The following is a 16,785-nucleotide window of genomic DNA, read 5'->3' as shown; positions in this document are numbered from 1 at the left end:
ATCATGGCCTGAGCCGAAGTCACATCCTTAACCAACTGAGCCACCCAGACACCCCACATAACTAAGGTTTAAAAAAAGAAAATATCAGGAGCTCTCAAAAGTCTTTATGTCCCACCAGTCAACCCTTCCCAAGGTAAGCACTATTTCCGATTCTTCTCTCTAAAGGCTAGTTTTGCCGATTTTCAACTTTTTCATACAAATGGCTACACATGGAAGATTCATCCACATTAATACAAAGAACAGTTGCTTGTTCTTTTGCATTGCTGTATATGATCTCACTGTAAGGACAGACCGCAATATATATTATTCTGCTGCTGATTTAGGTTGTTTCTAGTTTTTTGCTATTATGAACTGTGCTGCTATGAACATTCTTGAATATGAAGTTTGGGGAACATATGTTTGCATTTCTGTTGGTATGTACCAATTAGTGAAATAAGGTATATTCAACTTTAGTAGTACCAAATATTTTTCCAGGGAAATAGCACTACTTTACCATTTTTTACCTGTTTGTCTTACTCAAACCTCTAGCAAACGTTAACGTGACTGCCTCCTGTATGGACAAATACAATTAAAGATGTAGTATCAAAAATAAAGAAGAGACTTAGACACAGCACCTACTCACCAGGTCCATAGCCCAGGGACACACATGTCCTGATTATTATAGTTGAAAAACTGCATCTAATCCTTGTAATAACAAGAGTTAAGTTAAACATCATCATCTCTATCGTTCTTATGTGGAACGAGATACCTGTAGGGGGTTTCCCAAGGTCACATAGCTGAGTGGTGCCCAAATTAGAAATAAAACATAGGTTGGGAATGCAAGCTGGTGCAGCCACTCTGGAAAACAGGATGGAGCTTCCTCAAAAAACTAAAACTAGAACTACCCTACGACCCAGCAATTGCACTACTAGGCATTTATCCGAGGGATACAGGTGTGCTGTTTCAAAGGGACACATGCACCCCAATGTTTATAGCAGCACTATCAACAATAGCCAAAGTATGGAAAGAGCCCAAATGGCCATCGATGGATGAATGGATAAAGAAGGTGTGGTATAAATAAACGATGGAGTATTACTCGGCAATCAAAAAGAATGAAATCTTGCCATTTGCAACTATGTGGATGGAACTGGAGAGTATTATGCTAAGTGAAATTAGTCAGTCAGAGAAAGACAAAAATCATATGACTTCACTCATCTGAGGACTTTAAGAGACAAAACAGATGAACATGAGGGAAGGGAAGCAAAAATAATATAAAAATTGGAAGGGGGACAAAACAGAAGAGACTCATAAATATGGAGAACAAACTGAGGGTTACTGGAGGGGTTGTGGGAGGGGGGATGGGCTAAATGGGTCAGGGGCACTAAGGAATCTACTCCTGAAATCACTGTTGCACTATATGCTAACTAATTTGGATGTAAATTTTAAAAAATAAAATAAAAAAAAAAAAAGAAAGAAAACATAGGTTTACTCACTTATGTGAGTAAGTCATAGGTTTAATCCTGGGTTTACTCACAAACTTAACCCATTGGAAGGAGCAAAAAAATCCAGAAAAACTAACACAGAAAGTGGAAGCTCTGGGATCAAAGTCTAACAAACTCTAAAAGGGCAACAGACATACCATGCATGGTTCAGCTTGGAGACAAAGACTACCAACATCTCTAAAAAGGGAAGATGGAACTAAATGTGTTAATCTTCTAGCAGAAATGATGTCAAAATGTATACCCTTGAAAAAATGTTACGACCAGTTTCTTCAATATAAATATTTTACTCTAAAAATTATTTTGAAGAGAAAAAAAATGACTTCAAGCACCATCCAATAAACACACATTTCCAGAACACCTGGCTGGCACCCTTGATGGAGGAGGTTGTGAGCTCAACCCCAATGTTGGGTATGGAGTTTACTTAAAATCTAGGGGTGCCTGGGTGGCTCAGTTCGTTAAACAACTGACTTCAGCTCAGGTCATGATCTCCCAATTTGTGAGTTCAAGCCCCGCATCGGGCTCTGTGCTGATATCTCAGAGCCTGGAGCCTACTTCAGATTCTGTGTCTCCCTCTCTCTTGCCCCTCCCTCCCCTGCTCATGCTCTATGTCTCTCTGTCCCTCAATAATAAATAAATGTTAAAGAAAAAAATTTAAAGAAAAATAAAATCTAAAAATAAATTGTATATATAATGCACACACTATTCCAATTACTACTAATACAACTAATAATTACACTGCATGCAAGAACTGTTCTAAAACATTAAAATAATTAATCCTTTACAACCTAAATGATTACAGATTTGTACCTGTGTAGATTTGGGTAGGGAGTGAAAGTATTAAAGGGAATGTCATCTCTATAGTTTGTTTTAAAAAACACATACATTTGTATATTACTGATATAATTTAAAATAAAAGCTAAATATTAAAAGTCATCCCTGGGCAATTTAAAGGATGATATCTAAAGTTCTTTTCGTGTCCACAAATTCCAGAATCCCACAGTGGCCAGTGAGGACACCCACAAGACCCTCCCTAGCATTTCAAACCAAAGACTTCCTCCTTCCATTAACATCAGCATCACAATAAAGCTGAGTAACCACATATTTTGACTTCATCTTAAAATCTTAACAGATTAACTTATAAACAAGACTTAGAAGTAAATGTAATTGAATAATTTATAAATTTAATGCCTGACTCAAATATTCCTAACCTATAGTTAATACATGAACGTGGCAGCTATGAATCCCTGAATTAGAAGGAAAAGGGTCTAGGGTTTTTTTTGTGTTTTTTTTTTTTAAACGTTTATTTACTTTTGAGACAGAGAGAGAGCATGAATGGGGGAGGGTCAGAGAGAGAGAGGGAGACACAGAATCTGAAACAGGCCCCAGGCTCTGAGCTGTCAGCACAGAGCCCGACCTTGAACTCACAAACCGCGAGATCATGACCTGAGCCGAAGTCGGACACTTAACCGACTGAGCCACCCAGGCGCCCCAGGGTCTAGGTTTTTGTAAGAGTCTTAAAGGTATCTATGACCTCCAAAAGATAAAGAAACACAAATTTAAAATGTATTTTCTTCTAGTCAATGTAGCAAACATGACTGTTTCACGACCAAACTATACTACCTTTATAATATTTCACGACCAAACTATACTACCTTTGTAATACATGTTATGTTGTTATGTTCTTATATCAACAGTAACTGGAGATGTATAGAAGGTGCTAAAATGCAAATGTACGACATATATATACATTTTCTCAATGGCAGTTAATACTTGGTTGTTTCTGACCTAATGTATTAAGTCTAGATAGGACTCTTCTAAGAATAAAATTAAATTAAAATGTAATATTGGTTTTAGTCTGGTCTAATTGAGTAGACTTCCTAAGGAGAAGGAGCAGTAAAAGGGCACCTGTGTGCATGTTTGACTCACAGCCAAAAATGGTGTTTATGGAAAACTTCAGATGGAGCAAAGAGGCACTCAGCCAATAAAATCTACAGCTGTGAGACTTGGAACTTACAAGTGCCCAAACTCCAAAAGCAAAAATGGAATTATGGGACAGACTTTGAAGCTTGTTTATGTGCAAATTTTTCTAGTAAGAAACTTTGTATTCCTCTATTCAGATATATATTCTCTGATCAACACTAAAAATATTTTCTGATACCAGAGAAAATAGTGAAAGGAAATTCCATCCAAGTGTTGATATTTACTTTTTCCCCCCACAATTAATTGTAAACAAACTCAAGATGGCTGGATGGAGAAGTTTAAATCTCCTATCCAGAGATTTCTAACTTTCTCCCATCCTAACCCCTAAGGGATAACAATCTGCTCCACTCATTAACATTGGTCCTTAAAACACAGCAGTTCCTGTCTAGAAGAGAGACTAGAGGGGCTGTAGCATATCAAAATCTCTTTGAAAAAGTACCTCTTGTGATTTGAATATGCCCCATATCCCTACATCCTTCATGCTCAGTTGTCTTCTGGTATACACCCAGACACTGCCTCAAATCTCTGGGGAAGACGACGATCAGTAGATGGGCTTGAATGTACAACTGGAAAGGGATGAGGCACCTTCCGAAGAAAGTATACTATGTACGAAAGAACCTAAGAGACTAGGGCCAACATTTTAAAGTTCAGAGATTATCCATGTACACACATAGGCAGGACACTACATTTCGACTAAAGCTTTTGTTATTCCCAAGTACAAGTTGGTACAATTATGGACTGCATACTGGATTACTTTAGTCAGAAAGAAAATCAAACACCTTTAGGGACAGAGAACTGAATTTAATAAAGAATAACAGGGGCATTCAGATGGCTCAGTCGGGTAAGCATCCAACTTCAGCTCGGGTCATGATCTTATGGCTCACGGTTTCAAGCCCCACATCGGGCTCTGTGCTGACAGCTGAGACCCTGGAGCCTGCATCAGATTCTGTGTGTCTCCCTCTCTCTCTGCCCCTCCCTGCTTGTGCTCTGTGTCTCAAAAATAAACATTAAAAAAAAAAGAAAAAGAAGAATGTATCTGTTCTTGGCACCTTGCTTAATCATTATAATTTTTCGTTAAAAAATAAATCAATGAATAGATATCTAGCATTTACGTTTATTCATAGAAGAGATGTTTCAGAGCCATCTCAACTGAAATCAGGAATTCTGTTTAGATGGAAGGCCTGTGTATTTGGGGGTAAAGTTGACATACCATCTATGCAGTATCAGTTTCATCTCAGTTGACCTGGCAACCTCAGCCACAAATGAACTGAACTGCTCAGGACATTCTAATGGGAGTACTGTGCTTCTGAGTAGACACTCCAAAGCTGGTCTACAATATCCATACAATTAGCAATCATGGTCTATAGACCACAGCAAGACTTTCAAATTGTAGAAATTCAGAAAGCAGAATACTTTTCCACTTGAGATATTTGCCAAATCATTTTTGCCTTAATAGATTCTGAAACAGTATATTATGGAAAGAGGCTTCTAAGTTTGGTTAAAATCCTTCACCATAATGTTTACTATAATGTGGAGGCAAGACATATGGCAGATACACTCCAGTACTTTCTGAAAGGCATTGTTACATTATATTTGCTCTGGCTTTTTCTCCCCCAATCAGTCAACTGTCAATAGATATAAAAAATAATTCCTACCAGTGTGTGCAGGGAACAAGCATCACATCACAAGCCCCTACTTTATGTTTTTACCTTCTCTAGTTCTAAAGGTCAAAGTTTCCAATGCTGTGTCTGAACTTGTATTGAGATGTTTGGCATTACTAAAACAAAGAAGGAATTAATACTTTTTTTTTAATTGTGGGGGGAGGGGAAGGAATCTACAAAGGCGGATTTCACCTTCTAAGTAGCATTATATTGGTCTACATTAATAATTTTCCCAGCAGGCCTTCCATGATTTTACTTTGAACAATCACAGCCTTTGTTTCTCAGATCCTCTTACATGTGACATTTGATCAAAGTTTTCAAATCAGCAGCTAACAGAGGTGGAGAAAAGTACTGCTCAGTAAAGGCATTACACAAAGCCACCCTACAGCTCTTTCAAGGTTGCTACAAATTAGATCACAGACATTTTCTACCTAAACACTATTTAGACAATTAAGTTAAATTTTCTGTACCCTGAATGCTACATTTTACCGAACATTACTATATGCTTCTCAGGAAATCATCCCCTAAACATTACTAAAACATGCCTTAAGAAAATTCTTCAGCTCCTTCTCATAGGTGTGTTTTTTAAAGATAAGTGCCAGGTACCAAACAATTAAGTTTATTCTTATTCAAGATCTCTACACACAGCCTTAAAAAAATGGGGGGGCGGGGGGGGGGGAAGGCCTGCCTCCTTGCCCCTCCACCCCCCACCCCAAATTCAGGTAACTAAATTACCTATATTAACCAGTTCTACAATTAGTGGTAGCCATTCTAGTGAGATGGAATATGCAAAGAAAACTAGTAAGATCAATCCATTAATTCATGCCTAAAATTCCTTATCCAAGGAAATCTTCCCCAAAGAAATGGAGGGAAAAAAAAGAATAGTAAAGGAAGTATCTCACACTTCAACATGCTATATAAGGAAAGACGGCTGAAAGGAAACCTTGCAGGGAATTTTATCCCTTTGAACTTTCAAATAAACTCTTAAGTAAGATTATGCAAACTTACTAAAGACCGGTCCTGATTAGAGGGAAAAAATGCACCCCTTCTCCAAGTCAGTTCTGGAGGCTTTCTCCAGAATTGTTAAGGTTTGTGTTGGGTAAAGAAAGACCTCCTAACAAACCAGCATTCTTTTCCACATGATCAGAGCTAATTGGCCCCCCTGCAGACTAAGTGACCAATCACATCAGCTTCAGCTGAAACTAGCCCCCACGACATTATAAACAGAGGAATGTGAACTGTAAACCCAGTCCAAGAAGAGAACCTAAAAGCTAGGCTTGTAGATTAAAATTACCTTACCAAAAAGACAGACTCCACAAGTCTGGTTTTCTCAAGACCTACCTACCTGTGCACACAGGCTGACCCAGCAAAAGAACTGGTGAGTACATGAAATAATATTATTTCTTTCCTTAAGAGGAACAGAGAAAGAAACTGAGTATCTTTACTCTTTAAACAAAGATATTACCTACAGGGTCATATATTAAGGTTCTTTATTCTTTTTCCTTAAATTTTAGAAATGGATAATAGCCCTACTGAAAGCATTACTGGAAATTTTCTTGTTTTATTCAGTGTATACTAACTCCCCATTATAATATAAAAATGAGTAGAAAGGAAAGACCCTAGAAAAAAATCAGTGGCTTTTAAAAATATATATAGATATATTTCTTTTGGAAGCGATTTTAAAAATCCAAAATAAGCCTACAGAAACAAATGACCAAAAAAAAATTTTTTTTAATCCATGAAAAAAGTGATGAATATCTAATTTTCAATGTCTTTTTAAATTAGTACTGAAATTAGTAGATTCTTCTACAAGTAAGAAATTAAAATATACAAGAATCTCTGAGCTTATATAAGAGTTAGCACACTGCCCTGATTATAGAGGGTAGAAGAGAAAAGACTCTGTACAATCAGTTTTCACACCAGACATAAAAAAATACAGAGCAATGCTGTGATCATTTAACATTTGTAGTTACAGCCTATTATCTCAACTGTTTAACATGAAGGATACTACTACCTTACAATATGGCAAAAGACATAATTTTGAATGTTACAACCAAGTAAAATGAATCAATAATCCTGACAGCCAGAATGAAGCATCCAAACTATCATTTTTATAAAGTAGTATTTTCCACCAAAGTTTATAAATGGACAAATATTTTACCAGCCCACACATGGAGATACAAACAAACCTTCCCAAGCTTCAATTCTATTGTCTATTGGGATCAGTTAGTGAGAATCATATAAATACAAACCAAGACAAATATATTCAAAGAGTATTTGTACACCTGTAGGGATATGAAAATTACTTGGAAATGTAATAGTATAAACATAATGTCTGCCCATCAGTCACTTTTTTAAATCTGATGGAGAGAAAATCTATATACATCAGGCAACAATTATATAATTTTTAAGCACCATGTAAGCAAATGTAAAACCATGAGAGAAAAGAAAAAAAAAATCATCTAAGAAACCTATGTCAGTTGAAAGAAGCAGAAGTAAGTTTAGAAATTCACAGAGTTTTAGGAGACCGTGTTATTTAATTCCCTGTCTTTTTCTGTTTTTAAATAGAAGGAAGCCTGGCCAAGGGGATTGGGTAGCTTGCCCAACTGACACAGCTATGTAACCAACAGAGCCAGAGCATGGTAGGCTAGATTCCCCACCTTGTCTTCATTATGCTAAGCCATACTGTTTACATGAATCCAAAGATGGACGTATTCAGGGTAATCTGTTAAGTGGGGATCAAAATCTTACTTCTCTCAACTACTCCACTTCTCAACACAATCTAAACAAGTTCAAGCAAGGATTTATATACAAAAACCAGAAAACTTCATGGTTTTGATATTAGCCTTTTGACATCCTTGTTCACAGGGTTTTTCATGTATTGATTAATTGCAAGAGAAAAAATGAAATTGTAGAAGTCTAGAGTTAACTGTTATAAAGCTGTAACAAGTAACAACCCCGAAAAAGCCCAAATAATAATAATTTTGTTAGCAACAGTATGTGTGTGTGTGTGTGTGTGTGTGTGTGTGTGTGTGTATATATATATATATATATATATATATATAAAAGCTATCTCCCTAGATAATGAGTTTTAGAATTTAATAAAGTAGGTTGAAAATTAAGAATCATGCAGCTCCTCCCCTCCCCCACCAAAAAAAACTACTGTGAAACAGTAAACAATTAGTAGTATTCACCAGGACAGCAGTTCCCTAGGTGGAATAAGCACCAGGGGTACAAGGCCCATGATAGACCTTTATACACAAAGCAGGAAGGAATATTAAAGGTGAAATTAATATAATGTTACATACCAATTTTACCTGAAAATCAGAAAAAAAAATAAAAGAAACCATATAGGACACTGCAGTGGTTCACAACCTTTCTGAAGGCAGCCAACAACTATCCTTTCTTATATCCTCCTTCTTCCTCTTCGAGTGTCAAAATGCCTTTCTTTTATAAAATTATGATGATACATCCTAACAATTATTTTCTCCCTGGAAAAATACAAAGTAGGCAATGCTACTAAGAACTCTCCTCTCCACACTTTGTTTTAATTTGTACTGATCTAGTAACATCCAAAAGATGTAATAATTGTATGTAACTATGTAATAATTGTAGTTGTGCAAATCTTCAAATTTTACAAATGTCTTCCTTAACTGAAAATAAATTTCTTGCCTAAAAGTCACAGGGCTGAACCTAAGCATTCATGAAGACCAAATATTCTGTAATGACTCAAACAAAACTAGTCAAATGGAACATAGTATTACTCACAAAGGCTAACCAGGATTAAAATGTCTATTTTTTAAGCAATATAATGCTGACTCTGGATTTGGTGTGGGATTCACCAACACTTACTACTTTTGTGATCCTAGGAAATAGTAAGTAAATTTGTAGTAAGAAAATTAACTCGTAAAGTTAGTCAGACATGGATAATAACATAAATAATCTAAGGCTCCCACCTGCCTAGTCTGATCCTTGGTGACCTCATCTGAAAAATGGGGTAATAATGTCTACCTTGCTGAGATACCAAAGAATTAAAGATAATGCAATATGAAAACATCTAGCAAAGTGCCTACGAAAATTTTATTATTTCTGTTGTTACTTTCAAAAGGGCAGAGATAAGGTCTCCTAAAACATTTAAAGAATGTAGCAAAATGAGTCATTAAATAGCCATGCTGAGGGAAAAAAATACATTAAATGATAATGACCACTTGTTAGAATAATGAATTATAAAGCATTAATGACCTAAGAGTTTTTTAAAGTTTATAATATGAAACTAAAATGGCTATCCACTCTAAATAAATTTTAACAATTATCTCCGTGTTCCGACAGTAATTCAGATCTGAAGAAAATACAAGAGAATGTCTCTACTATCACCAATAAATGTTATATTAGCCTCGGGAAGGGGGGGGCGGAGAGGGAGGGAAAGTATATATCCAGCTGGCCAATGTGCAATTCCCATAACACAGGAAGGGAGTCTCCACAGACCCCCAAGTCCCTAGATACAAGAAGGATCCAGCAAACCCAAGCAACAATGCCTCTAGTCCCCTTCTTCTTAAGCGTCACTGCCATTCAAAAGGTAGGAAGGGGAAATGCAGTACTCTCAAGGACACCTACTTCTGAAGGAAGCAGCTAGGCAGAGTCAAATGCAAAGCTTCAATTCCCATTCTGTTCCTGGTAGGCTCTACATAAAAGTCTTAAGATGCTTTTGACACATGCAAGAACAGTCACATAGAAAGCATACCTTAGCTTTCTTTTCACCACACAGAGAAAAGCATACCCACTGATTTACAATTTAACTGTTTATAGCTAAAAACTAATTATATTAATTAACTTTTAAAAATTGCCATTTGGTGCCTTAATGGTTATCTCAGTTCATTACACTTGAAGCTTTTTCTTCTGGTTTACCTACTTTCAAAACTAACATTATCTAGCGATCTCTACCTGGAATTTCTTATTTACCAAGAAAATAATTCTCTCAGGGCGCCTGGGTGGCTCAGTCAGTTAAGCATCCAACTTCGGCTCAGGTCACGATCTCACAGTCCGTGAGTTCGAGCCCCACGTTGGGCTCTGTGCTGACAGCTCAGAGCCTGGAGCCTGCTTCGGATTCTGTGTCTCCCTCTCTCGCTGCCCCTCCCCTACTCATGCTCTGTCTCTGTCTCAAAAATAAATTAAAAAAAAAAAATTTTTTTTTAAGAAAGTAATTCTCTCCCCACCCAACAATCAAATCAGAATCTAGAATATTCAGAGGGCAGCAAGAAGGAAAGAATCCATGAAAATGGTCACAAAGTGACAAAAACAAATAAAGCCTATTCATAAAACTTTCAACAGGCTAATTTAAAAAAAGTATACATTACAACCATAGGTCTCTAAATGCTTAGACCTGTCCTAGCACGAAGTTCGGTTTCCAAATATTTGCAGACAGCTTAACACTACATTTCCAAATGCTTTCTAGTTATTTACACAGAGGAACACATATTTAACTTATTCCTCTTAATTATGAATTACTCGTAATGTTAAATTATTAATTATGAAAAGTAGATAAACACATAACGTTTAGTCAAATCAACAGCTACTTTTGCCTGGACGCTTGCAAGAGAGGGGGCACTGACAAGCCACAAACCATATCCCCAACTTTCAGGGATCTTAAAATATACTCAAAAATATTAAAATGCCAATAGTTTAACAGCCATTCAAAAGAAACAATAAGATCCTAAGGCAGCCCCTGATCAGGCAGCATACAAATGGCTTAGTCAGTAAATGCCCCCTTCACGAAAGGGGAGAGAGAGCTGTCAGACTGGAAAAGCTGGCCCAGTAGCTAGGGAAGCATTCCAAAAACAGGACAAAGTGAATGAAGTCTCAAAATGTATTAATATTAGCTATAGAACAGTTAAGAGCTTACTAACTTATTCTTGGTTTCAGAAAATTACAGACCAAGATGGATGGCAGTAATTGCAAAGCTACTGCTCCTCTCCTAACTCAGAGGTACCGGAGGATGGTCACCAAGGACGGCCACAGCACACTGCAAATGGATGGTGCCCAAAGAGGTCTTGTATATCTTCGAGATGCTTGGGGAATCCTAATGGACATGCGCTGGCGCTGGATGATGTTGGTCTTTTCTGCTTCTTTTGTTGTCCACTGGCTTGTCTTTGCAGTGCTCTGGTATGTTCTAGCGGAGATGAATGGTGATCTGGAACTAGATCATGATGCCCCACCTGAAAACCACACTATCTGTGTGAAGTACATCACCAGTTTCACAGCTGCATTCTCCTTCTCCCTGGAGACACAACTCACAATTGGCTATGGTACCATGTTCCCCAGTGGTGACTGTCCAAGTGCAATCGCCTTACTTGCCATACAAATGCTACTAGGCCTCATGCTAGAGGCTTTTATCACAGGTAATTGTTTTTGTTTTTAAAAAAAAAAAAAAAATTACAAGTGTTTTGGAGAGGCGATAGTCAGTTATAAACAACTGTGTTGTAGAATCATTTACTTGCGTTATTAGCAGCTAATTTCTACGACTGAAAAGAAAGTCTGGGGCCAAGTGATAGGTGAAATTGTAAGAAACCTCTTAAATTTTACCTACTAGAACTCTATAAGAAAAAAGAAAGGGTCATTCTGACACTAACTTGCAAGCAACACCATATACCAAAAAAATATATTAACAGAAGATGTAAAGGGTATTCTTCAGAGAAGCTAAATGCTTTGTTAAATAGGTGAATAAATATTTTCAGTGCATATTCTGACAATCGTTTTATCTAACAAAGGAATTTGATTTTTTTTCCCCCTTTACTGGGTTAGAATTTCCTCCTCTGAGTTCATCTGTTCAACATTTACTCAACATTCACCAGTGAGCCCAGAGCACCATAGTCAGCATATTTAGAGATCAAGTATACACATACTTAACTTGAAATATGGCCACAAAGATTATGAAATTTTACATATAAACCTGATTAACACATAAGACTTTCTTCTAATAAAGTAGGGTTAGTGTCATTTTTATAAGTGATACATACAGTTTAAAAATTTAAAAAAAAAAACCCGAAAAGAAAACCTGGCTTTAACACACTACCCAATGATAATCTGAAAAGGTAAGTAATGGGCCATATGAAGGGTGATCTGGAGTCAAGTCCATTGTGCTGCCAACCAACTTTATAACCTGTAACAAATCACCTAACTGCTCTACAAGGGTTTTTTAACTGGGTCAGTCATTAGATAAAATTTAGAGGATCCAAGAACTTAGAAAAAACTTGCATTTTTGTTCACTCACCCCAACTGAAATTTGCCATTTCTTCCATTATAAATGTAGGCAATAACAACAAAAAAATAGTATCAGCATTTTCGTATCACACTCCGATACTTCAAAAGTACACTATTAAACCCACAACTAAATTTCATTGTTGAATGCATTTTTTCTTGTTGTTGAATGCTTTATTAAAGCACATATAGTACTATAATTTTCTTAAATGTTCAACTGGATTTCAGTACATTTGGTTTCCTGTATATGCATTTTATTTTTATGCATTTAAAGCATAATCTGATAGGAGGTCCATAGACCATAGACCTCACCAGCCTGCCAACAAGATCTGTGGCACAAAAGTGGTTAAGAAACCCTAACCTATAGGTTGGGGGCACACAGAAGATGCACTCTGAAAGGTGCACTGAAATCACCTTAGGGGCAGACCTTCTAATAAAGGGGGGGGGGGGGGAGTTATAGAAGTTTCCACGTTAAATAATTCCTCAGTGTATCCCTCATCCTACTGGTCCCATTCCCCACCCCAAATCATTCTACTCTAAATCTAATTTCTACTTCAACTCGAAATCACAAATGGATTCTAGTAACAAGTGAATCTTGTTACTTTTTTTTAAAGTGGGGACAGAAATGTAGGAAACGACCATTTGATTTTATAAGACATGAGAAGACGCAGTTACATTTCTTTGTAACAAAGTGAATTTTGCTTAACCATTCTGAAATCACAGTTTTTAAATAAGGATGTATGTACATTTTGAAAAATGCTTCAGGCAAGTAAGACTACCCAAATTAACAATGTGTTCAATTCTTGACTCACTTAGAAGGCACCGCATCAAGGAATGTGTAACTATTTGATACACCCTTCTCATTCAGAAAAGGTACTGATATTTCAAGTGTTCATTTTAAAAAAAATTCAATGGTTTCTACTTTAGGTGCCTTTGTGGCGAAGATTGCCCGGCCAAAAAATCGAGCTTTCTCAATTCGCTTTACAGACTTAGCAGTAGTAGCTCACATAGATGGCAAACCTAATCTAATTTTCCAAGTGGCCAACACTCGACCTAGCCCTCTAACCAGCGTCCGGGTCTCCGCTGTACTCTATCAGGAAAGAGAAAACGGTGAACTCTACCAGACCAGTGTGGACTTCCACCTTGATGGCATCAATTCTGAGGAATGTCCATTCTTTATCTTTCCACTAACCTACTATCACTCCATTATACCATCAAGTCCTCTGGCTACTCTGCTCCAGCATGAAAATCCTCCGCACTTTGAATTAGTTGTATTCCTCTCAGCAATGCAGGAAGGGACTGGAGAAATATGCCAAAGGAGGACATCCTACCTACCCTCTGAAATCATGTTACATCACTGTTTTGCATCTCTGTTGACCCGGGGTTCCAAAGGTGAATACCAAATCAAGATGGAGAATTTTGACAAGACTGTTCCTGAACTTCCCACTCCTGTGGTCTCCAAGAGCCCAAACAGGACTGACCTGGACATCCGTATCAATGGACAAAGCATGGACAATTTTCAGATCTCTGAAACAGGACTGACAGAATAAGATGTATCCACGGCACCCTATTTTTTAATGTATTATGCAGCTACTTTTCCTTCGTTATAACTTTTTTTTCAATGCTGATTACATCTCTCTGATGATATCATGGTAACAAGCCTATGCCCATAAAAATGGCTGAGCTAATAATACACATTCTGGAAATTTAACATTCTACCTTATAAGTTTGTATCTGTGGTTATCTGCTGAAATCAATGCATCTCAACATGACAGATATTTATATAACAGCAAGTTGGTGAATTTATCATAACGTGGATGATACCACTAATGAAGGGAAAACGGGACAGTAAAGTTTAACTCAGCCGAACTCTAAGATCAACCACAAATGTCTCATTTTCATCTGCAAGTTGAAGCAATAGTCTAGTTTGAAACCTAGCCCCCTGGGTAGAATGATGATTTCACAACATTTAGCGAACATCCTTTTAAAAGTGTTATTTTTTCAAGACAGCAAAGATCATTCCTCTGGTTCTTCATACTACAAAGCTGGAGTAAGTATTACCCCCCCTTAATTTTTAACATCTAAGAACAAAAAAATTCACAAGAAAAACAATGGAGAGATTTATATGTAGCTCTAAAGGCATTATACCCAAACACATGCACATGTTCACATATTTGTGGCAGAAGTGATGAGATCAAGTGAGAGCTCCAGCCTGAATGGAACCTGTAAGGTGGTATTTTTGTAAGGAGATGCAAAATTATATCTACTATCAAACAGTGATTTAAAAATCATAATCAACTATTCATCTGAATGGCTTCTAAGTAAAAACAGTCCCTTCTTACCTATGACCTATTCAATGGTATAAAACAATGCAACAACTCTAAATAACTCATAAATGCAAAGCTATTTAAGTTTTTGTAGATATAAAGGTTTACTTATACATAATTCAAATAGGAAAAAAATCTCCAGTAGATAAAGCAAAAAATAATTAGGCAACAAAGTATTTTCAAACCCAAATTCCTGTTTCCAACTTCAAATAGTTTTTTCTATAAACACAAAATGAGTGTTTATTCATCAGTAGGAGGTTGAACTAGATAAACTCTATTATTTCTTACCAAATCTAATACTCCATGAAAATTATACTCTCTCTCTGCTTCAATTTTTATTTAATATATACTTAGATGAACGCTTTCCCTTACCTCCAGTTTAATTTAAAACCATTCCCTCTGCATAGCCTTCATTTTGATTTAAAAAAAGAAAAAACTGTCTTCAAAGCAAACAAGAACCAAAAAAGTCACCCTATCAGATTTCAAGTAGATTTGTGGCTGCTCTTCTTTTCTGTAATTCTCCTTCTTCAAGTTTAGTAGGAAAAGTAAAAGATTAACCCTCCCCACTGGTGATGACCGAGCCAGGAATCAGCCCATGAATAAATACTAGCCTAGTAAAGGCAATCTGGTGTGACAAGCAGGGCAGAGCAGCAGTCACATTTTTCTACTCTTTGACCAAAAGGAAAAGCAAATAAAGAAGAGCTCTGGAGTAGTCAAACCGTGATAACAGCAAAAAAAAAAAAAAAAAAAAAAAAAAAAAAAGTCAAGGACACAGAAACTTAATTATTGTAAACTTTTGCTGTTTGAAACTTTTAGGCATCCTTAAATGCTAACCAGACCAACAGACTTTTTTTTCCAACCCAGGACTGTCATAACCCATATAGACAACAGGAATTCTTATTTCTATAATAAAGTAACAAGATTCACCTAACCTGTGAAAATAAAGTAGTATCAAAGATTTACATGGTATGTTTTTTCCTAAGAGCTCTATATCACTTACACAGATTACAACTCCCAACAGTTAGGTGAAGCTGCCCAAAGATCTGGGATGAGTCTCCCTGCAGACACAGCATGTTCTCCATTCAAGTCAGAGCACTCTCAAAGTACACAATGTACATATAAGCTCTGCCTCTGAAAACTAGATGTGACTTCCCCTACACACACCCCAAAATAACTGTTGGTATACTAATGCTATTTGATAAATGTTTCACAAGTAGACAACTAAGAAATGCAATCAGAAAATCAGAAACTTCTGTCTAGGTGGCTTAAAGCTTCTGAAAGCACTGTTCATGATTCTTTCACTTACTTTCAGTGAATCACAGCTTCTACATTAAGGATTAAGTTTTCCGCCAAGATACCATTCTCCTTGGCAGGAGAAGGGAGTACAAATGGAAAGAGGGGGTGATTACTGGGAGATGGGAACAGCATCTCTAATTCCTGGCTACACAGCTCACTAATCTGGGGCACCTGGGAGCCCAAGGATGATACCTTAGATTCATGACTAAGAAGACCATGTTGGAATTAACTTTAAAAATGATTTAGGAAACTGATACAGATAAGCATGACAATCCCAACAAACTACACAAGCAGTTACTAAAAACATAACATCTAGTTTTGATATATGTACAAGCCCATAATACCTACTGCAGGCAGCACCTAATAACCAAAAGCTGCTATGTCTACTTCAAAGTATTTTACACCAAAATGCACTAACTGGTATTACATTAGGCTGAACCTATTAGTATCAAATGGATCATTTTTTATTTAATGAACTTTCAACTGCATCCTCAGAGAATCATACTACAAGATCATCACCAGAACTGATCTCCCCCTCTGCAACAATAATTCCTACTGAATAGAAATTATAATTCCAGTATCACAGGCCTTTTTCTACCTCCACATTGCCCCATAGATGTGTTCATAGTCGTTATGTACAATTCTTGTCCCAATGTCTATAAATATACACATTTCTCTCCAATAGAAGAAGCAAATACAGGATATAAACCATCTTTAATTTTAAAAACAAGTCATTCTGAAACCTTTAGTACTCAAATTATCTTAATTTGATGTCAGAGAACATCT

General features: G+C 36.7%; 2 protein-coding genes across 6 annotated transcripts in view; one reads left to right on the top strand and one right to left on the bottom strand.

Moving 5' to 3' along the window:
* GIGYF2 (GRB10 interacting GYF protein 2) overlaps positions 1 to 16,785 on the bottom strand; it is a 146,500-nt gene that overhangs the window by 61,713 nt on the left and 68,002 nt on the right. The gene's annotated exons all lie outside the window — the stretch shown is intronic.
* Positions 11,000 to 13,926, top strand: KCNJ13 (potassium inwardly rectifying channel subfamily J member 13). The gene is made up of 2 exons (XM_030327411.1): positions 11,000 to 11,517; positions 13,304 to 13,926. The coding sequence occupies exons 1-2, from the start codon at positions 11,058 to 11,060 to the stop codon at positions 13,924 to 13,926; spliced, it is 1,083 nt and encodes a 360-aa protein (XP_030183271.1). The 5' UTR covers positions 11,000 to 11,057.

Source organism: Lynx canadensis, chromosome C1 (genome assembly GCF_007474595.2).
Source record: "Lynx canadensis isolate LIC74 chromosome C1, mLynCan4.pri.v2, whole genome shotgun sequence".
NCBI lineage: Eukaryota > Metazoa > Chordata > Mammalia > Carnivora > Felidae > Lynx > Lynx canadensis.
The sequence above is the reverse complement of the archived record's forward strand: the minus strand, read 5'-3'. Positions and strand labels throughout refer to the sequence as shown.

Bases quoted from the DNA above. Each gene is read 5' to 3' on its own strand.
- KCNJ13 (XM_030327411.1), top strand. From the start codon at position 11,058: ATGGATGGCAGTAATTGCAAAGCTACTGCTCCTCTCCTAACTCAGAGG. The intron at 11,518-13,303 runs GTAATTGTTTTT...TTTCTACTTTAG, and splicing joins GCTAGAGGCTTTTATCACAG to GTGCCTTTGTGGCGAAGATT.